At 41.3% G+C, this 24,373-nt stretch overlaps 1 protein-coding gene across 4 annotated transcripts in view; it reads right to left on the reverse strand.

Annotated features, from left to right (window-relative positions):
• The window catches only part of lrp4 (low density lipoprotein receptor-related protein 4), a 341,005-nt gene that overhangs the window by 166,542 nt on the left and 150,090 nt on the right, over positions 1–24,373 (reverse strand). For all 4 annotated transcript variants that reach the window (XM_052029316.1, XM_052029315.1, XM_052029314.1 and 1 more), the window contains exon 2: positions 20,714–20,866. In XM_052029316.1, the coding sequence (XP_051885276.1) occupies positions 20,714–20,866 (153 nt within the window). The remainder of the gene's footprint in view (positions 1–20,713; positions 20,867–24,373) is intronic.

Below are 24,373 nucleotides of genomic sequence, written 5' to 3' on the forward strand. Positions count from 1 at the left end.
TTATTTGGAGTAATGAAGCAAACAAAAACAAATTGGTCTCCACACTTTCACAGACATTGGAAGAACAGTGGACAGTAATTTGATTGTATCTTTCCACCAGACTAACTGAACATAACAATTAAAAATTACATAATAGAATGCTGTATGTTTTAAAATGTGCACACTTTGTCTATTCCATCCATCTTTTACTTGCCAGGTGTCAATTGCTCCACATTCTTCTCACAGATAACTAGTGTGGAGACAACCAGTTTATACTTAGCAAAGTAGCAGCTTCCATTTAATACCCAAATCATTAAAAATATATACAAATGAAGCATCTATGCCAGCTGTGGCTCAGTTAGTAGCACTCTTATTTCTGAGTCAGTGTTCCAGCTTTATATAGAACATAGTACAGCACAGGACAGTATGGGCCCTTCAGCCCATGATGTTGTGCCAACCTATATAAACACCAACTCCCTGATCAATCTAACTCTTCCCTCCTAGCAGCTCATAACCCTCCATTTTACTTTCTTCCATGTGCCTATCCGACACACTTTTAAGTTTCCCTACCACCACCCCCAGCAGTGCACTCCAGGCACACACTACTCTCTGTGCAAAAAAAACCCTACCTCTGACATCTCCCCGAAACTTTCCTCCTCTGACCTTAAACTGATGTCCTTTGGTACTGGCCATGGCCACGCTGGAGAAAAGGTGCTGGCTGCCCACTCTATCTATGCCCCTCATAATTTTATACACCTCGATCAAGTCGCCTCTTATCCTGCATCGCTCCAAAGAGGAAAAGCCCAAGATCACTCAACCTTATGTTCCATTCCAAAGACTTAGATACAAAAATCTAGGTCAACACTCATTGCAGCACTGAGGGAGCACTGCATTGTCAGAAATAGTGATATTCTGGTGAGATATTAAGGGCAGGTTTGAAGAGCAGGGGAATTATCCCAATATCTTGGTGTATTTATCCTTCAATTAACATCACAAAAACAGGTACTTGCTCATCATCATGATGTTTTAAGTGGGAACCTGCTGTGTACCAATTGTCTCACTAGTTTCCTACATTACAGATCAATGATGGCACTACAAAAATTGTTTGGCTGCAAAATGCTTTGGGCAGTCTGAAGTTGATGTGACAGCCACGATGTAAATGCAAGTCTCTTTCTTTTCAACACATCAACAAATTTATTTAGCACGTTAATAGGTAAACTATTGACTCACTAAATTGGTGTTTAATTAATTCTGAAATATAGCTGGATTTTGTTCTGTAGCATTTGCCACCAAATTGCTCAGGTAAGCCAGGTGTTAATGAATTCAGGGCCATAGTGAACTTTACAATTAATTGCTAGAAAGGTTTGGAAACTAAAGATCTAAATTCACCTACAATGCTTAAAATACTGAATGAGATTGTGGGTTACTTCACTGAAGCTGGGATCATTTTCCATTTCGAAGGGTGTTACACGAATGCGACTTGTTAACATTTATTTCAAAAAGCTTGATGCCTTTTTTAAAGCAAAAAAGTGCCATGAAACATTAGACATTTCTCCTTAGATAGTCCCTTAGGGTTGAGGATTGTGGACTTCAGGAAGGGGAAGTCGGGAGAACACACACCAGTCTTCATTGAGGGGTCAGTGGTGGAAAGGGTGAGCAGCTTGAAGTTCCTGGGCATCAACATCTCAGAGAATCTATCCTGGGCCCAACACATTGATGCAATCACAAAGAAGGCACACCAGTGGCTCTACTTCATTAGGAGTTTGAGGAGATTTGGTATGTCACCAAAGACTCTTGCAAATTTCTACAGATGTACAGTGAAGAGCATTCTGACTGGTTGCATTACCGCCTGGTATGGAGGCTTCACTGTGCAGGATCGAAAGAGGCTATAGTTGTAGACTCAACCAGCTCCATCACGGACATAACCCTCCCCACCATTGACGACATCTTCAAGAGGCATGCCTCAAGAAGGTGGCATCATTAAGGACCCTCACCACCCGGGACAGCCCTCTTCATGTTACTACCATCAAGAAGGAGGTACAGGAGCCTGAAGACCCACACTCAACATTTCGGAAACAGCTTCTTCCCCTCCACCATCAGATTTCTGAACAGTCCATGAACACTACCTCATTATTCCTCTTTTACACTATATTTATTTATTTTTGTAACTTATAGTAATTTTTATGTCTTGCACTGTACTGCTGCCACAAAACAACAAATTTCACGACATATGTCAGTGATAATAAACCCGATTCTGATTCTGTACTAAATTTCACTCCAGTTCCACAGATTCTGAGGTGCCTTATGAGGCCAATGTTGGATCCACAGACTCAATCACAGAGAGGGTGGATGAGTGGGTAGTCTGGGAGATGGTGCATTCCATCTGCCATTTTCATTAGGCTTCTGTGCATTGTTCTTGAAGGGACAAGAGATCCTCAAGGCTACCCCAGATGCTCCTTCTCCATTTTGATCCTATGACAGGTTTTCAAAGAGACTTTGAGGATATCACTGAAGAATTTTCTCCTACCTGGTAATTTCGTGCAATGAAGGAGCTCAGGGTGGATTGTCTGCTTCAGGAGTCTGGAGTCAGGGAGACATACCAGAGCAGGGTAAATGTAATTAGAACATTGATGCCAGGAGCCTTGGGTTGGGAGAGAATGCCAAAGATGGTTAACATCAATGGATTTGGTGACTCCAATCTTATGGTGATTAAACATTGGTTCACCAATACAAACAATGGGTAATTTCTACTCTACAGATTCCTGTATGTCTTTTACCTGTACATCCAAATGTTTGCTTAATTTGCTCTTTATCTAAAAGAATGAAAGCAACCAAATCAGGAGCAAATGTCACGCTGTCATTCTCTTGCTATATGTGATGACGTTTAAGCCCATTTGTGAGAAGCACTATGTTTGACATGTGGAACATAATGCAATATCTTTAACAGATTATAAATGAGACATTTTTTTTTAAAAGGTTCTCTATTATATTACGGCACTCCCTTTTGTACACATTCGGACACCAAAATTTATTCTGATCTGCTACTCTGTGAATTACCTAATATTAATGGAACACACAGCATGTTCAAGAGCACGAAATTTATGTTAACATGGTTTTTGTTCCGATTTAAAACAACATCAATCACATTCACTTCTCCCCTCCCATCCAGCCAAATCCTGGGTAAGTAACTTTCTGGTGTTTCAACAGCTGCAGTTATACATAAGAGGAGTCATGAGCTGAAATACACAAACACCAAGATGTCATGTCACAGCCCTTATTGTCTTTTTAAGTGTTTAAAGGGAAATCACCAGCTATTCTCATTCACAATCTGCAGCTGCTAAATCAATCCTCACTTTTGGCTCATATTTTTCTTCATTTATAGGGAGCTTCATACTGCATTTATATCTCATACAGGGGCAAAAAGTTAAATCACAATCACCACTGTTAAAAGTTGTGACCACATTAAATCCAAACAAAATCCATTGCTAGTTGCTTGGTGACCCATGTAATCTACATGTCCAGTGATCTAATCAGCTGTCATCAATTAGGCATGAAAATCTAAAGTGGACAGAAAATACCAAAGCAATCTTGAAGCTGGAACAAATCTATGCAAGTATCTTATGTTACTTTTAAAAGAGAGGCTGACCACTGTCCCCCACTACCCCTCCCCTACTTGATTTTAACCAAGCAGTAAGATCTGTTGAGAAAAAAGGTTTCGGAGCAGTGGCCGTTTCCTTCCGAGGACTTGTGCTAATAGGTAATTAAATGTTGACCTCATGATATTGTGCACAGAATTTGAGAGGCTGCTCTAATTGCTTGTAATTGCGTTGAACTCAAAGGCTTGAAGAAGTAAATATTTGCACACTGTGCCTGTCCCAGAAATAATTCTTGGAGAAAGCTAAAACTAAAAGGGTCATTAAATGGAAACTGGTTTGGTGACTTTGTGGCACGTGGCTGTTCTATTTTTATTTTGGAGCGGAATTCATAGATTAAAAGAATTGCCATCAAGTATATTTGATCGTGTGTTCAGCCTGGTCCATTCCAATAACCATCTTTGATTTCCTTCCACTAGAACTGAAAGACTGGTTTCCAACCAACAGGTTGCTTGTTCATTGAGGTTATACGATTGTAGTTATTTTCTTCGATTGTGCCCAGTGCAAAAACTGATCCTTAACTAATAAAAGTGCAACTCTAGATGCAAGAGATTCTACAGATGATGGAATCTGGAGCAACACATACAAAATGTGACTCATGTTAGCTTGGTAACCTCCCTCCAGTTCCAGCAGTTGCGTGTGTTAAAGCGAGACTTGAGCATATACAATAAGAACAGAAAATGCTGTAAATACTCAGCATATTAAGTTGCACTTTTTGGGAAGATAAACGGGATTAATATTTCAGGCTGAAGACCCTTCGTCAAAATGATTGAAGGTTCTTCAAGCTGAAAAGTTAAATTTTCTGTTTTTTTATTATTTTAGATTACCAGCACCCAGAGTTTGTTTTTTGAGTTTTGCTTTCTTGAGCAGGCAGGCCAGCAAGTTCCTCTTCGATGCTCCTTCACATTAGCAACTTCACTGGAAACATGAATTATGATCCTAACTGGGTTCTTGTGGCACAATCAAATTACAGCACCTGAGGGAAAGAGCTTTGAGGAGTTTGCCAGCAATAGCATCATGTAGCCCTCCAATTCAATGCTCAGAGACTTCTACCCATTGAAGGGTGGCATCTTTGAAGGTGACATGGTAGTTGGAACATCTTCAGATTCTCCTTTACTTGGCTTCCTTTCCATCATTCTGAACAAGGGAGTAGAACTCTATTTAATTCAATCAGTCTGCCAAGTTTGCACTTGCAATTGAGTTCAGTTCTACCAATTCCAATACCATGGAATAAAGGGAAGGAGGTGGGGAACCCAAGTGAGGTGATGGGCAGGTGATCAGGTCATGAGGGTAAGGGAGGGGAAAGAGAAGCCACAATGAAGGAAAATCGGGGGTGGAGAAGAGTGGGGTTACCAGAAGTTAGAGAAATCGGTCGATGCTGTCAAGTTCAAGACTACCAAGACAGAATATGAGGTGTTGCTCCTCCAACCTGCGTCTGGCCTCAAAGTGGCAGTAGAGGAGGCTGCGGACAGACATGTCAGTGTGGGAATGGGAAGTGGAGCTGAAGTGGCTGGCCACCAGGAGATCCTGGCTGTCGCCAATCATCCTCCTGGTACTTATCCCTGCAACCGTGCAAACTGTTACACCTGCCTCTACACCTCCTCCCTCACCACCATTCAGGGTCACAGTCAATGCTTCCAGGTAAGCGCTTCACCTGCGAGTCCAAGGGTGTCATTTATTGCATCTGGTGCTCCCGGTGCGGCCTCCTCTACATCAGTGAGACCCGACACAGATTGGGTGACCGCTCCGTCGAGTACCTTTGCTCCACCTGTCGCAACAGCCAGGATCTCCCAGTGACCAGCCACTTTAATTCCACTTTCCACCCCCACAATGACATGTCTATTCACTGCCTCCTCTACTGTTACTTTGAGGCCAGGCGCAGGTTGGAGGAACCTTATGTTCCGACTTGGTAGGCTCCAACATCAATTTCTCTAACTTCTGGTAAGCCCTCCCCTCGTCCCCCTCACTTTGTTTTCTCTCATTCCTGCGGCTTCCCTTTTCCCTCCCCCACCCTCAAGACCTGCCCATCACCTCCCTCCCTTTATTCCATAGTCCACTGTCTTCTCCTATTGGATTTCTTCTTCTTCAGCCCTTTGCCAGTTCCACCCATCACCTCCCAGCTTCTCACATCATTTCCTTTCATGCCCCCCCCTCCCCCATCTACCTACCTTCCCCTCACCTGGACTCACCTTTCCCCTGCCTGCCTGTGCTCCTCCCCCTCCCTCCACCTTCTTAATCTGGCTTCTGCCCTCTTCCTTTCCAGTCCTGATGAAGGGTCTCGATGTGAAACATCAACTGTTTATTTCCCTCCATAGATCCTGCCTGATCTGCTCAGCTCCTCCAGCATTTTGAAAGTGCAGCTCTGTTGTGCTGAATTAGTAGAACTGAACTCAAGTGCAAATGCACCTTTGCAGACTGATTGAAGGTGAAATGGTAGTTGGAACATCTTCAGATTCTCCTTTTCTTGGCTTCCTTTCCATCATTCTGAACAAAAAGGTAGAGCTCTATTTAATTCAAAGATGCCACCCTTCAGTGGGTAGAAATCCATGAGCATTGAATTGGAGGGCTATGTGGGAGGAAGGGGTTAGATAGTCATAGGTGTGGTTTGAAGGGCAGCACAAACATGGTGGGCCGAAGGACCTGTATTGTGCCGTATAGTTCTATGGTTCTCCATGATGTTATTGCTGGCACTCAGCTGCTATAATTTGATGGTGCCACAAGCACCTTGTTAGGATCATAATTCATGTTTCCAGTGAAGTTGCTAATGTGAAGGAGCTTCGAAGAGGAACTTGCTGGCCTGTGTTCTCAAGTAAGTGAAACTCAATAAAAAAAAACCTGCAGGTGCTGGTAATCTAAGATTAAAAAAAGAGAATTTAACTTTTCAGCTTGAAGATCCTTCAATTGTTCTGATAAAGGGTCTTCGGCCTGAAATATTAGCCCCGATTATCTTCCCAAAAGGTGCAACTTGACATTCTGATATTTCCAGCATTTTCTGTTCTTATTTTACATGCTCAAGTCTCACTTTAACACACACATCTGCTGGAACTGAAGGGAGGTTACCGAGCTAACATGAGTCACATTATCATGGAAAGGATTATCAAAAGATGTCATTGAAAAGCAAAAAAAAACAGAATGCTAGAAATCTGAAGTAAAACAGAATATACTGGAGACACATAGCAGATCAGGCAGCATCTGTGTCAAAATAACATGAGAAAATGCTGGAAATACTCTGCAGGCCAGGCTGCGTCTGTGAAAAAAGAAACAGCATTAACATTTCAGGTTGCAGTAATTCATCTTACTGGTGCAGGGGTGCAGCTAGTTGAGCTGCTGCCTCACGGCTCCAGCAGCCCAGGAATGATCCTGGCCCATGGTGCTGTCTGTGTGACATTTGCACACCTTCCCATGACTGCAAGGGTTTCCTCCAGGTCCTCTGGTTTCCTCCCATATCTTAAAAATGTCCAGGTTGGTAGGTTAATTTTGGCCAGTGTAAATTGTCCCTAGTGTGTATGTGAGTGGGAGAATCTGAGCAGGAGTTGATGGGAATGTGGGGAGAATAAAATGGGTTAGTGCAGAATTAGTGTAAAAATAGGTGGTTGATGGTCAGAGTGGACTTGTGCCAAAAGATCGGTATCCATGCTGTACCTCTCTCTGATTATGACTCTAGCATGACTAGGGTGCGGACCGCACAATTCCTTCATCACCAGCATAAATTGAAACTTTGGGGTAAAACTACCCCAAATTTAATTTAATTTGGGGTAAAATTAAAGTGAAGACTCACTTTAATTCTTGGAGCATTTTGCAGAGAGGTGTGCACAATTGAAGAGTTTTGCGCACCGTATCTGCCAGCATCCGTTTTCAAAGATCAGTATATAGGTGGCAGCATCATTGGTTTCCCTTCAATGTTCAGAGCCTTTTCCACAATTTACATCAGAGCTGCATGCTGTGGCCCTGGCCTGTCAATTATCCGAGAGTTCCTTTAAGGACTGACTCACTTCCCAGTGATTAGCATAGCATTGACCCAGCAATTGTGAGCTCAACACAAACATAGTCGGAGACAATGGTGAGGGGTGAGCGCTCCATGTGATAGACTGCCCTGATCAAGTCCCATGCACAGATCCCATTATAGCCCATGATTCTATGTGCAAATTATCATAGCACTGCTTTAAACATTTTTTTTGCTCTGTTTCACAAATTTTTTGGCTATTTGCTGATAGTGAGTGTACCAAAATGGGGTGAAATCCAATCTCCAAGCACTTATGCTTGAAAAGTATTTATACACTGGCCAGAACCTTAGAACCGAGTGATCACTGTATGCTTATAATCTGCTACAAAGTAAAAGATACAACAGACACATATCATGTCTATTCTCACATAGAGAATTGTAATGCAGCTCACTGCCCGAGGGACTTTGAAGAAGACTGACTTTACTTCTTTGGGGAATGTTTCCAGATGAGTTAGGCACAGTAACACTTGGCACAAAAAAACAAGTAAATCAAGTGACATCTTCACAGAATCACAAGCCTGGATCCATCAAGTCTCAGTATAGGGAATATTCAATCCTCCCAACTGCCCAATGAAACAACTTGCATGCAGCACTTTTTGGCATTCCAGAACATCGCACAATTTTATTGCCAATGAAGCATTGCTAAAGTGTAGTTGTTACAAGAAGAATTGTGTGCATCAAGGTCCCACAATCAATAATAAGTTAACAACCAGATAATTTATTTTAGTGATGTTGTTTGAGTAAAACACATTGCCCAAGTTATTTGAATAGTGATGTGGAATCCACTGTGCTCACATGAGGAGCCTCACATTAATTACTCAACTGAAAAATAACAGTTTAGAAAGTCCTTTGTGCAACTCCAAAAAGAAAATGCTGTGCAGCATCCCCTGAAACTGTGCAAAACCAAGGTCCAGTGGTCAGACTCTGTTCTTTGTCCTTGCAGAAATTTGATTCCCCTGCATCTTCAAATATGTCTGCCATTGAGTTCAAGGTCACTGTTAATAAGCTTCTCAGCCTCAAGACCATACCAGGTTGCTGCTGTTGACCTCTGTCTCCTCTCACAGCCTGCTGTCCTCTGTTGTATCTTGGAGGTCACTCAAACTCCATTCTCAAGGAGAGGAGACCTCATCTACTTTTCCTTCATCCACAAATAGCAGGTGGACCTAGTATGGGCATCTCCTGCAGGCTTCCCCAAATAACAGGCATTCAAAGACTTGGCTTGCTTCCTATAGAGACCACCCTGGCCACCGCTTGCCAAACTATCCTAGCTTTAGCCCTGGAGGGTTTCTGTGGCCCCTTATACTAAAATAAAAGCCTCCAATGACAAAGTTCTTCAACAATATGTGCCGGTCCACTCTGATCCTCTACAGCCACCTTCCCACCGCTCCCTCCCAGCACTGCAGCATCCATTCATTTAGTTGTTACTGGAAGAGTATTATTTTTATTGTGGAATGCCCCCTTTAGAGATAGCTGCAGAGATTGCACCTAAGGCTAAATGCTGACTGTGAAAACTTGCAAGAGTTCAATACAGAATCCTGTACTAAATTTAACACCAGTTTCATGATGGTGATACACAGGGAAGCCTGACAATGGAGTTCTGCGAACCAGGCAGATGACAATCTTGACCTTTATGAGACTTTCACAAACAGATTTGGGGTGAGCCACAACAATGTTTAAATACCATTTAAAAAGGAAGTGAAGTAATTTCCAGCCTGTCATTTCCAAAAGTGCAATGTGTTATCAACCCTGTACTGATGTGTCAGTCTGGTTCATGAGCTTAAATCCCTGGAGTAGACCTGAACTGATCGACCTTCTCCACCAAAACCAAGAATGCTGCCTCTGAATCAGGACTGACAGCTGATAAACAGAAACACCCTGTATATAAATGGCCAGTTAAGCCAAACTGTCACTTGCTTAGTGCAACAGTTATAAACACAACGAAACCATTAAAATAAAATCAATCTTTTGCTTAAAAGCATAAATTACTGTGTTCTAAACTCAGGCCTCAGTCAGTCTGTAAGGAGTTTGTACGTTCTCCCTGTTTCTGTGTGGGTTTCCTCCAGGTGCTCCGGTTTCCTCCCACATTCCAAAGACGTACGGGTTAGGAAGTTATGGGCATGCTATGTTGGCGCCAGAAGCGTGGCAACACTTGCGGGTTGCCCCCCAAAATCACTACACAAAAGATGTATTTCACTGTGTGTTTCCAAAGACATACGGGTTAGGAAGTTATGGACATGCTATGTTGGCACCAATGTACATGTGACTGATAAAGATCTTATCTTATCTTATCTACTGTGCATAGTGTGGCCAGTTACAGTGAGAAAGTACCTCTTCCATGCTGAGTTAGTTGTGGTCTCAGCATCTCTACGCCACTGAGTGCAAGAAAGAGGGTACCTTAGTTTCCAGTTATGGTAACTGTTGAGCTGACCAGTTTAAGGCTAAGATGATTTGTCAACTCCATTTTCACTACCTGATTCCAGTATGACTTTACACTGTACACTGTGTAAGAACAGCAGGGAAATGTTGATAAAGATCTACTATTACTCAATTTTACCAGCTGAGAAACTCACTCTGTGGGTACTTTGCAGGATAACACAGAGATAAAATGGCATGTGATGAGACACTGGACTTGTGTGGCTTGCTGCCATGGTATGGGAAGGTAGATCACAGCTACAACTCTCTGGAGGGCAACATTACACACGCAAGAGAGCTCAGTGATGGGGCAGGCTACAGACGAAGACTGATGGTTATGCACTAAAGAAAAAATTCTTGTTGTTTTGTGATGACACTTAGCCTCTGTTCAACATCAAAGAGCCTGGAACCACTGATACTGAGCTGTGCAGGCGTACAGCCTATCATTTCCAGAGTAGAAGAGGTGGCCAGTATGTGGGCCTGAGTATGAGACAGTATGCCACGGATGACACCACAGCACAAACAGAAGCTGCCCAATATATGAATGCTGCAGAGAAGCTCAGACTGTTGTCAGCTTGCTGCATTCAAGCTCAGACTGTCACTGTCATGGTTGTGGACTATAGAGTGTAAAGGGGTTTCAGAGCAATTCTCCAACAGATTACCAAGACTGCTGGGGCAGAAGCCCAAGGGAGCAGCAGTGACCCATGGAGCATGAACCTACCGTCCATAGTATTTGTCCTCCCACCCCTGCCATTCTACCAGTGCCTTTGACTGTTCCCCACCCGAACTCCTGCCACCCACGCTGAGATAGTTCAGGTACCTGGGCATTTGTGGTTTGGAACCGTTCCTCCAAGGCCATTGCCATTGTTTCAACCACAGGTCAGTGATCTTCCATCACCACTTTACAGCCACAGGGATAGTGATATGTAGGAGCTTGAGGAGAGGCACTCTGGAAATGCATTATTATAGCACTAGCCTTAAATCTACATTAGTCACTGATGTGATGCCACCCAGTGCAATGGAAAATGACAAAAAGTAATCTATTTGAAATGCCATTGTCACATATTTTATTTTGTGTACCAACATAATTACCATCAGAATATTATAATTTCACCATCGTATTCTATTGCTGTCCTGGCACATATACAGGATATTTGATGGAACAACTGTTTAAAACCATATTATAAACATGATGCACAAGTGCACACCTGAGCTTTAAAGAGAAGTGAAGGTGTTGAGAAACGTACCAAGGAAGGAAGAAAATTCCCAGTCCATGACCAGGTTGGCTTTGGAGCCTGCTGTAGGTGGAGGCACAGAGAGAAGGCCCATTATAAATTGAAGAAAGTGAGAGTGCAAATTCAGAGGAGGAGGTTGTGGAGATATGATATGGAAGGACTGATAAAAAAGGGATTTATAAATAAGGGCAAGAATTTTTCTTTCCAATATGCCAATCATCTGGTTACTGGGAAATTGAAATCCAGGTGTTGGGAATGTCTTCAACATGTCACCTGAAGGTGGGCAGCCAAGGACAACGGGAACAATATTAAAAGCAGAAGGCGGCAACACAGGAATGAAAATAGAAGGGTAACAAAGACATGGAATCCTTTGCCCTACAAGTCTCTGAATACTGGGTCAAATGAAATTTCCAAGACTGAAACTGTTTGCCAGCCACAAATTCAGGTCAGTTGGGTATTGAAGGTCAAAAGCCAGGTAAGTGGAGCTGAGTTATAGTTCAGTCATGTTCTGATTGATTGGGAGAACACAAATGATTAGGGTGTCTGACATTACCAATAACTGGTAGCCATTTATATATAAATTATGCCTTGTTACAAGGGTCATTCTGCTTGTTTGAACTTCAGTTACAAGTTAAAGTGAAGGAATTGAACAATACTTCAGGGATTTCATGGGTTAGTTTTTAGATGCTTTAACTGCTGGTCTCATAACCATTATCCTTCCCGTCAAACAATGAGGTGTTATGAAAAGTGAGAAATTGTAAATGCTGGAAATCTGAAATAATAAAAAAAACAGGAAATGCTGGAAACAATCAGCAGCATCTGAGGAAAAAGAAATAGAACGAAAAGTTCAGATGGGCGACCTCGAGGTACTATTTTGTGAGCCACATTCATACAGAAATTTTGGAAGTACCCAGAACATAGTTAAAATATTTATCCACCAGTGGACTCATGGTTTTAGACTACGTATGCCAAACTACAGAACTTAAAGTTGGCATTACTTTTAAAAAACACAACTTCTAACCCTCTCCCACCAGAAAAAAAATTGACAATTCAAAATTTATAAAGTGGAAAGAAAATCTGTGCTGAGGTTACCACATAAAGGTGCTAACTGAGGAGAGAGAAAGACTTTAGCACTCAGGTCAGATCATTACACTTCTTCCTGCATTCCTTCTACCTAATGGGTACATCGATATTGTTTTTCTCTCCAACTACTTCCCACTGCTCCTCTGTAGATTGCCGTGAGGTTAAACATCACTTGGGCGAAGCATGGGGAAGAATATCAGAAGGGATTTTGCCCTGTTTTTCTTCCATAAACTTACAGAATTTCCTCTCGGCATCCTGCTCCTGCAGAAGAGAGGAATTTCTGCTTCATTATCACCATGTCACTGGGTGGCAATCCCTGCTTAGGTTGTTTGGATCTCAATAACTCTGGTACCTGATTATTTTGGTAGCTGTAAACGTCACAAACTCTCTACAGTTTCCAAAACCACTTCCAACGAAGGCCTCACAACTTGCTGCAAGGGTCAAATTGCCATCATCTCCATGGAGAGAGAGATTTAACATGATCGCCTGCTGAGAACCATCACACCTAGTGACGGCAAACACAGCTGGCAGACCAAAATGAAAGCAAGTACTGGGACAAAGCCAGGCAATCCCAGTGTGAAATAAACCCTCAACCACTACATTATTTAGACAATTTCAAATCAATTTACAATGAATATTCGGTGGAAATGTCATTTCTATTAGAACTGCAATAACTTAGACTACATTTTGGAAAATGTAGATATAGAGAATGAGGTTTCTTTTGTTTTCACAAAAGTAGCCTGGCTAAAAATGGTTCAAGTCAAGAAAGGAGTGGTTTACACTCAGAAACAGCCCCTTAAACAGGACATGTGTGGTTCCACAATGGACCAGGTTCATATGATACAGCTGATAACATTTTATTGTGTACCACTTACAGAAGGGAGTCAGCCCTTATAGGCATAACTGCCATGACAGTCAGTCAATAGCACATTATGCCTGCCATAGAGTGGGGAATAAAGCGGGGGGGGGGGGGTTGGAAAGAGGAGAATCTAGGGGCAGTCAGCGTGAAGGGAGACAGTTCCTGGAAAAGGATGTTATAATAGGTCCTTATAATGTGGATACATGCCAGGAACGTAGTCTTGTTTGCCAGGACAGCCATCAGGGCATCAAAGTTTGCTAGGAGGGAGCTTGAGTAAAATCCTTAAGGAGCGAGAGTCCCCACAAGATGAAGCAATGATACAAGAAGTTTCACGCCCTAACTTAATATGCAAAAGGTACTAACTACTAAAACTAGCAAAACTCACTAACAATGTTTCCTTGTCATGACTACATCCCTCTTGATATGATCAGCAGCAGATGCTTGTTAACATCTGTGCTGCCACATAACCACAAAGATGTTTTTGCACCAACCTACAAGTGCAAGTCATATCTATTTTTGTCCTTTCAGATTTTCTGGATAGACCACTTGCTGCCCCTCCCAAGAAGAGGCAGAAATAGAGCAGGAGCTGCAGATGGAGTAAGCCCCAGAGGACTCAGATAAAGACCACAATTTCACTGTCAGACTGATGTGAATGCACTACAAGATGGTTAGCACATTGTCTGGTCCACCTGGCCAATTGCAGGAGATAATCAGGAGGATGGAGGAATCCATCTCCGTAGTCTTGCAGGGGATTGTGTAGATCCAGAAGTCTATGCTCTACATTCTTGAGGTTTTACACACTTCTTTGCTGATGATCAACAACAATCCTGGCACACAGCACCTGCTACTGCAGGTGACAGCATCTATGGAGGCATAGTAGAAGGCTACACAGTGTCTTGCTGCTTCCTTACAGCCTCACACTGATCTATCTGGAGGTCTGGACTCTGGTACATAGAAGGGGTTTGAGATGGTAAAGGAACAACCTTGGAGCTGCTTGATCGCCTCATTGAGCGGAGAGATGCCAATTATATAGGGGTAGAGGGATGTTGCCCATGAGCAACACTCAGTTCTTCAGGAACAAAGGGGATGTCAGACATTAGCAGTTAGCTGCTGTCTATGATCAGAGAGATGCTGCCCATCAATTGATTGCTCCCCAGCGTGAGTAGAAAGTTGCCACAAGTAGGCAGATCACTCTCCTACAGTAACAGAATTCTGGCAAAGTGGAACTGGTCTCTCTTCTGCAGGGGCAGCAACATGCCTCCCACCTCTCTGTTGTGAGTGGAGTCTGGCTCGAAATGTGCAAACAGCTGAATTCTGAGAAGAGCAAAGACGACAGCGACCAGCCACTGGTGAGTTGGGATCTGTCCCCCAGCTCAGCTTGCTTTGGGAGTTGAAACAATGGAGAGGGGGTGAGTGCCAGCAGATGGTTGAACTATTATCTAACACAGCCTCCCAAGAGGAGTCCTTGTATGCAGGGTCAGGACATTGATATAACTCCCCTCCCCTCACAAGAGTACCAATCAATCCTATCACAGCCTCTCAGACAACACACTCACCCATACCACACAGCCAGTCATCCAGACTGCTCCTTCAATTGGCCCTGGGCAGTTATCTAAGACCCACCCACTTAGAGCAAGAGCTTCTCATGGGTCATCCACTACATCTACATGGACTCAAAATAAAAGTGAACCACCTTCCAGCAGCTAGTCTGCAGACACAGAGAGAACGCAGAGACATAGCACCAGGACATCAAAGACCACCGAACACGATTGTGAAAAGGGAAAAGGCACCAAAGTATTCATGTTCAGGCTCAGCTGTTTTTTTTTAAAAGATCACTTACATTATTTATTATAACCTTTTCTGAACACACTAGCATGGTTACTTCCTTTGGACAAATCACACCCTGCAATTATGCAGGGATAAGTGACACTGGGGTGGCAGCTGCTGGAATTGCAAGAGACCCTGCCGTTCATCACCTGGAAAAGCTGTTAATGAAGTGCTGCCAGCAGAGTCACTACTAAATCACCAACAGTATAAGAATCTCAGCAGCTAAATGCTGCAGGAAACATTTCCTGTTAATTGTAACAACTCTCTGACTGTTGAAAAGTGTTGAGCAGGCTGCAGCAATTCTGAAGCTGCCCAGCCTGGTCTCCTGATGTCAGTAAAAATGCTTTTTCAAATAATGAAAAGTAACGAATTAGCACCATGTGCTCTTCAAGGTCCAATTTAGGCAGAAATGGGTGAGGCACAAATAACTGCATCGTGAGATACATGCCTGATACCAGAAAAACATCAGGCACATCAGTGTGAACTTTACCTGCAGATGCCCCATCCAGTTTCAAGTGGACAACCTCTCACTTCAAAATGATTGCTAGAGCTATCAACTCGAGGTTAAATCAATTTTTATGGCATTCGCATATGAAAAATAGGCATTAACCAATCCATTTTTGAGCCTGTTGTGCTCTGAGACCATTTGTTTTAATTAAGTGATACCACCTTCCATATACTGTTCTCAAAATGCATTAATAATTTAAAAGCCTATTGATGGACCCACTAAGGACCATAAAATTATCAACTTCATTTTAATTTAATTCCTTGGGAAGGCAAGAAATTAATAACTATCAAGATTTATCGGCAGAACTTGGAATTAGGTCATCTTAAATATTTCATTATTTATCACCATGTTAGAAACTACCTTGAATCGAAAAGTGCCTTCTAATTTGCTAATGGGTTTCCAGTGTAAGATACTGCAACTGTAGGTTGAAAATATACCAGTGCTCATTAATGTTTGATATAGAACATAGAACAGTACGGCACTGTACTGGCCCTTTGGCCCACGGTGTTGTGCCAACCTATACAAACCTTATCCCCAATTCAATCTATCCCCCTCTCTACTTCACCTCCCATAACCCCCTATTTATCTTTCATCCATGTGCCTATCTAATAGTCTCTTAAAAGACCCTATCATATCAGCCCTCACCACAACCCCTGGCAGTGCATTTCAGGCATCCACCACTCTCTGTGTGAAAAAAAACACCTCTGACATCTCCCCTAAACTTTCCTCCACACACCTTAAAAGGGTGATCTCTAGTATTGGCCATTGCCGCCCTGGGGAAAAGATGATGGCTGTCCACTCTGTCTATGCCTCTCATAATCTTATGTACCTCTATCAAGTCTCCTCTCATCCTCCGTCACTCCAAAGAGAAAAGCCCTAAATTGCTCATCCGCCCCTCATAAGATATGCTCTCCAACCCAGATAGCATCCTTGTAAATCTCCTCTGCACCCTCTCCAAAGCTTCTACGTCCTTCCTATAATGTGGTGACCAGAAAACACAATATTCCAAGTGTGGTCTAACCAGAGTTTTAGAGCTGCAACATTACCTCTCGGCTCTTGAACTCAATCCCCCAGCTAATGAAGGCCAGCACACCATACACCTTCTTAACAGCCCTATCCACTTGTGAGGGATCTATGTACTTGGACCCCAAGGTCTCTGTGTTCTTCCACACTGCTAAGAATCCTGCCCTTGATCATGTACTCTGCCTTCAAGTTCGTTCTTCCGAAGTGTATCACTTCACACTTCACACTTCACTGGATTGAACTCCATCTGCCACTTCTCCGCCCATCTCTGCATCCTGTCTAAATTCCATTGCAACCTATGACAACCTTCTTCACCATCTACTACACTACCAACCTTCGTGTCATCTACAAACTTACCAACCCATCCTTCCACTTCCTCATCCAAATCATTCATAAAAATCACAAAGAGCAGGAGTCCCAACAGATCCCTGTGAAACACCACTAGTCACCGACCTCCAGGTAGAATACTCCCCTTCTACAACCACCCTCTGCCTTCTGTGGGCAAGCAAGTTTCGAAACCACACAGCCAATTTTCCATGGATCCCATACTTCATGACTTTCTGAATGAGTACCATGGGGAGCCTTGTCAAGCACCTTGCTAAAATCCACAGATACCAGGAAAATGCTGTATTCCATAGAAAATTACTTATTGGTAATCACATTTTTAAGAGTTATGCACAGATAACACAAAATTATGCTGGAATAGCAGTCAAAACACAACAAAAGATCCAAATAAACCATATGTGTTATTTGCCTATAAAATTCAAATGTAAATTTTTGAACAGTTTAGAACAGCTCTTTCTGACAATGAATAAAAACTCTGTTCTAAACAATTTAATATAGATTTGATTCCAAGAGCAGTCAAGAGTTCACCTGTGGTGTGAAGTGCCTGAAAAAGAAAATAAAATAACAAATTTGAAATTTTCTTGCCACTCTAGTTCAAGACTGAGCCTTAAAGTTAATACTTCATGGGTGTCAAATGAGCAACTTGAAAGCAAACTGAAGTAGGAGACTGAAGTGCCTCGTTTTCATTAAAATAGCCCTTCTGATTTGTATCTGTTGAACCGAAAAGCCCCAAGGAAACTGCAGAAAAGGTGCAGTGCAGAGTTAGCTCTGATTCAATGGGTTTCTGTCCTCTTCAATTTTTAGCCTGAGCCTGGGGTACGTAGGTACTGAGCAAATTACAATCTCCTGTTATAGACTAGAAGACTTCTGGTTCTGCTTATAATGGGTGGTAATTTTGGTCAGTAGACGGTGTATGAACATTACAGGACACGAGAGTGGTATGGCTCTGATATTCCCCTTCCATTCTGTTCTCGTAGCCAGTTATTCAATTATATACTTGAGGAAACATTGCTCAGATTAGGTAGCAAAGGGCTGTCGGTGGTTATGGAATTCATTGCTCTAAGCGGCAACAGTGCCTTTAGAAGCAGAGAAAATTAGGAAAGAAACTTGAAGTGCACCATGTTTAAATGTTATTTCTCTTGGCTGGTACATTTCTCCATCAGAAATTCCAGGATATAGTTGTTCCTGGCAAGGACACTAGGTCAGTGACCACATATCGGGTTCTTTGCCAATGTTCATCAGGGTTGTGGAGAAGTGGGAAGTTTTGATATAAATTGTACCATTTGACCTTTCACCTAGTAGCCATTTGCAGGAAGAATGTTTGCACCTTTTAATCAGGCTAAGGAAAGACTGAAGAACATTCAGAAACCTTGCATTTTTCTAAAAATGTTTTTAAACACATTCATCAAACTCTTTTTAATGGGTAAAGGCACCGCCTACCCTAACATGAAGACATTCATAAAGGAGGCCTCTACATTTCCTTATTGTTCAAGCTGGGTTTGCTAATGCTAACGAGGTTGCAACTATTCTCAATCTTTTTGAGTTCAAGGAGGGAAAAATTCCAAGTGTGCATACCTGGTAAGAAATGCATTTAGTTTGGGAAGAAAACTCTTCTTGGATACATGTTTACTTTCCAACCTCAAAACTAAAAAAGTAACAACCTTGGCACCAAAGGAAATGTCAGGTTATGGGATAAAATAAAATTTTCTTCCTCTCCCTTGATCTTGACCATCTCCTGCACAGGAACACAGTAGATTACCCAGGGCCCAGCACGTAAAGAAATACCAGCTCAGGAGGTATGCACAATGTTTAAGAAGCTTGCCCTGTACTCCTGTGCCTTCCCCGAATAAGCTTTGTGTATTTGCCTGGGTGAAATGATAGGAGCATAGAGTTGTACAGCATAGAGACAGGCCCTGCAGCCCATCATGCTTATACCAACCTTCAATACTCATCTATATTAATACTGGTTGCCTGTATAAATTCCATATCCTTCTACATCTTGCTCATTCATGTACCTGTCCAGATACCTTTTAAATGTCATTACTGTTCCTGCCTCCACTACCTTCTCTGGCAGCTCATTCCAGATACCAACTACTCTCTTTGTGGAAAAATTGACCCATCAGATCCCCATTAAACTTCCTCCCTCTCACCTTAAACCTATGCCCTCTGGTTTTAGATATTCCTACCATGGGAAATAGATACTGACTATCTAATCCTAACTATGCCTCTTATAATTTTATATATCTCTGTCACGTCACCTCTTAAAACATGACAATCTTTTCCTTCGACTCATTGTGGGAGCTGGGTGCAGGAAGTGGAAGAGTGTCCCATGTCACAACTTTGTTGGCCTCCAGTTTAAATCAAATATTGACCCTGTATTAGTAGGTCTACAGCTTCCATGGGGTCACAGTAGGAACACCACATCATTGCTCTGGGAGCCGTTCTGACTGAATTCAACTATCACCATTCACTGCGTAAACTAATATCATGGTGCTTGTCAATGGAAGGATCCATAACTTCAGTAGATAGATACAAGAACCAGAAGTATGACCATAAGAAGTTCCCAGAGTATCACTAAGCTCCTCAAACAAGTTTGGTTAAAACATACATAAAAACAGAATTGCAACTTCCTGCACCAATTTTCCTCAAAGTTATTTTTCAAAGGTTAAACTACATTGATCAACATTTTGAGGGAACTAGACTATCAAGTGTATAAAAGCAACTCAGTATTTCCACTTTTGTTGCACCTATAGCATTATTACATCACATGACATTCCATTTGAGATGTCACTTCCTCTCAAAGTCAACACCAACTCAACAGTTGGAAGTTGAGCTGCTCCAATTACCAGATAGTCATACAAATGAACCTTGTGCTTGATTTCAATGTCAAGCATGTGGCTAGAGGACATAATTTTACCATCAGCAAAACAACAAAGGGAATGGTTAGGAGAAATATTTTAATGCTTTGTGCATTAAGACTGAGATGATATTTCAGAATTATAGATAATGGCAGAATACAAAGGAATCTTTAAAATGAAAATTATCAAATACTTAGAAAATATAGTTTTAGAAAGCTATTCAAAAGGGAAGGGAACCCTTGGATAATTCAGTTGAAGGCTGTGGGCAAAGTCATCTGCAAAATTCTAGCAATCTATATTAGGTCCGTTATTCTACTAGGCCTTGATACAAGAGAAACTGGCCCATGATGCTGAATTTGAATTATTTTTCTTTTGAATACTGTATATACTTTGGCTTGCTTTGGACCTCTCTAAAATTTGACAACATCCTTATGTATATACATAAACATGTAGGTGGAGGAAGGCCATCTGGAAAGATAACTGGGTTTCCCTATCGTGGCACCAAATGTTGCACAAATGTGACATTTGGCACAACAGACTTCAGTCCCTTGTGGCTTTCTTGATGCATTAGAAATGAACTAATTAAATTAGAATCTAAAATGTTAAAACTTTCCTGGATATTTTATGCAAATTGTGAGCAAAATTCATATGGGAATCACCAACAAGAGATTTATGCTTTTAAGTTGTAGTCAGTACTACACTGTGTGCTTACAGTTACCTACCCGTGTTCAATTCTAAGATGTGCATCATTTTAAGGATAAAATTAAATCATAAGGAAGTGAATGAAAAAGCAAATGAGAGCGAAACAGACTATCATAACAACTTCACCGAGACAACCACAGTAGGTTGGTTCAATGAAAAGATTTAACATAAATGATATTTGGGTTGAGAACAATGATCAGTCTTCAATGGCTGCTAAGTTACTTACTGCAACCATCTTCATCACTATGATCTCCACAATCATTGTCTCCATCACACTGCCACTGAGCTGGAATACAGGTACACTCGCCAAACGCACTCACTGCGCACGTGAAATGATTTCTGCCACATGAGCACTCGGTACTTCCTGATCCTGTCACACCTGTACGGAAACAAAAATAACATGTGAATCCTGTTGAAGATCCTCAAACTTTAAATCAAAACTACAGAAGCAACCATTGCTTTGGGATGAATTTATTACCGTGTTGTTCAGTGCCTGGGAATTAGAATTACTGCTTTTATGGAACATAAATACCAACACAAGCTGGTTGATCTTAATAACTTATTTCTGTGCCATAAGTTCTGTAAGCTTTGTAAGAATTATTTGCTAATTTAAAAAAAACACTCCATTTTCATTCCTGGCAAAGAATCACATAAAAATATAACCAATAGCAATTAAAATATTTTCAAGCAGAATATAGTAAGTCCCTTGCATGCTCATTGAAACAGTTTGAACATTAACAATATGACTTTAATACAACCCATGACCCTGTGCAGGAAAGGTAAAAATGGACTGGAACTAAAGCAGAAAGCCAACTCCTGTATACCTGGCTAATATCACCCCCACCTTACAATGCTGTCTCCACCCACCCATCAATTTATTTTGGCTTATTTGTGGATGGTTGGCAAGTTTCAAATGCTTTGCCGATCAAGAATAAAACTGCATTTGGAAGACTTTTTTCTTTTGAAATTACAGTAAAACTCAAATATTTTAAATGACATGTTTAATTCTGTTGCCAGTAGCACAGTTTTAAATTGTTACACAGCCCTGACAATGTGAAATTTATTATATGTAGAAAATTCCACAAAAGGCACAAAAATAGCAATCTACATAGATTACCGTATCACAATTTAAGTTGCTTCAGGATGCAATTGATATAGCATCAAACAAATAAAAATGTGTATATACAGCAAGATTGACTGCACCATAATTTATTAGCTCCCCAGAGAAGCTTGTACAATTCATCTTCCATAAGTTGTTATAAAGATGTGCACATTTGCAAGTCTTTGTATCTCATTATAGTAGTATCCGCAGGACATGACATCGGTCTGAAATGTCAATTATTCAAAGTCTACATTGGGTCCACTGCTTCACCTTATTCAAACTTCAAAAAACCATTGAACATTAAGCTTTAAATTACGTGCACCCTTAACTATTTCTCATAGACTAACTCTTCCCTGTTTCTGCTAGAAGTTAACAGAAAGTTTATATTTCAAGCATCGTCAAATAATGTTGTAGATGGCGTTCACCCATTATAGAATGAAACCTTAACTGAAAAGGTAATATTTTCTAAAGCAAACGTGCCACGGATTTCTGTAACACCATTAATTATTTTGTTTCTGCTGTGCTTTAGGACTAGCTTCCAGCAAGACATGAAATGGACATATTTTTGTAATTTTAAAGACAATCTGATATAAACTAATTACAGTCTCACAATGGGCTGTCTGAGCTTTTAAAGAAATGACAAACATTTATTTTTCTTGAACTCATGTAAAACTCATGAGTGTACTCATGCAATACTCCCATTGTGCCTTGTTCCATACCAATTACACAGCAAAAACAAATGTTAAGTCAGACTTGAAAATTAGTCCTATATTGCACCAGCTTATTTTAATGTATCAAATGGTGAATAAAGCTAAATGTCGGCCTTCCCTGAGTCAACCACACTGTGTGTTCACAAATTACCTGTCAGGATAAATTCTTCACAGCTCAGTTTACAAAATTCTTACCAGTGTTATTATACAAGATTGTAATTATGAACAAGTTGTTGGGGCAAAGTTTGTTTCACTATTTGAAAAAATAAACTGCATTTCACCAAACTGGTTATTTCATTACATGACAGAAATTTCCTTATTTATAAGGCTTATACTCTTTCTTATCTGTATAATTCAGAGTTAAATTATTTACATTACATGTGTGTTGTAACTGCTTCCAACTAGCAAACCTCTCAGAAGTTATCTACTTGAATCGAAAGCATGATTTATTTCAAACATCACTCAAACAAACATTCAAATGAAGGAAAATGGACTCTTGCTCTGATCAAATTATAAACCCAATGCTCAGAGGAAATCGCCTCTTCCCCTATGTTCTTAAACAAGTGTGAATTCTGTCTCACTCTTCATCCTACACCTCAGTGGTCACATTTCCCCAGGATAATCGCTCTGGAATAAAGGTACAAATTATGTCACAATTCCCATGCAATGTCAGCACCATGCTGTTATTTAGCAGTTAAGTAACATGACAGGTCCAGCTGACATATAGATCAGTTCTGTGATTCATCCAGCCTTGTTGTGAGTGGGTTTCCAGTTCTCCAAGATCTAATCTAAGCTATGCAGTGACAAACAGAACAAAGAGAAAAGTTAAAATCATAGAACAGGATGCTTAGAGCATCAGAGGCTGCCAGTTGACTCATTGTATCTGCAAGGGCTCTCTAGCAGAGCAACTACATCAGTTCCATCTACCAGCCCCTTCTCCATGGCCTTGTGACTTTTTCTTCGCCCTACATTTACCCAATTCTTTCTTTAAGGGCACAATGAAACCTGCCTGCACCACATCTACAGGCAGTGCGTTCCAGATCCCAACCATACGCCGTGTAAAAGAGTTTTTCCTCCTGTCATTCTTAATTTCCTTCTGCTTTATTTTGTAGCTGTGACCTCAGGACCTCAACACCTCCATCTACATGAACAGCCTTCCACTATCCAATGTCTACACCCCTCATTATTCTGTATACTTCTATCAGATTTCCTCTCAGTCTTCTCCTTAGAAAACAGCACCAGTCTCTTCAGTCCATCTTTGTCACTATAGTCCCTCATCTCAGAAAACCACTTCTGGACCCTCCCAAATGCCTTCACATCTTTTGTAAGAGTGACTAAAATTGAACACAGTCCTCCACCTGAGCCCACACCAGTATTTTATAAAGGTTCAGCAAGACTTCATTGTTTTTATACCCTATTCCTCACTTTATGAAGCCCTGAACTGTGTATGCCTTTCTAACACACTTCCTCAACCTGCCCTGCCATATTCAACGACTTGTGCACACATAACCCCAGGTCCCTCTGCTCTGCACTCCTTTTAGAACAGTATCCCTTTATTCTACATTGCCTCTCCTCATTCATCCTACCAAAATGCATCTACTCATTCTACATGCCTGTTTATAGCTCACTGCAATTTATCACTATTCTCTTTGCAGTTCCAAATACTGTCATGTTTGTTGCTATCTGCCAATTTAGATATTGTGACTTGCATTCCCAAGTCTAGATCATTAATGCAGATCAAAAAACAGATGGACCTAACATCAATCACTGGTGAATTAGAATATCCACTTCATCCAGCCTGAGAAACAATAATTTACCTCGGCCCCCGGCTGTCTGTTACTTAGCAAATCTTGTATTCATGTCATCGATGTCCCTTTTATTTCACGTGCTTCAACTTTGTGGCACCTTAACAAAAGCCTTCAGGAAGTCTATGTACATGACATTGACTGCATTATCTTCATCAATTCTATTTCAACTACCAAAACAAATTGATTAAACATGATATTACCCTTAACACACAAATGCTAGCTTAACTCAATGAATCAATTTTCTTCTAAATGGCTATCAATCCTGC

This window comes from Pristis pectinata, chromosome 14 (assembly GCF_009764475.1).
Source record: "Pristis pectinata isolate sPriPec2 chromosome 14, sPriPec2.1.pri, whole genome shotgun sequence".
In the NCBI taxonomy this organism is placed as follows: Eukaryota; Metazoa; Chordata; class Chondrichthyes; order Rhinopristiformes; family Pristidae; genus Pristis; species Pristis pectinata.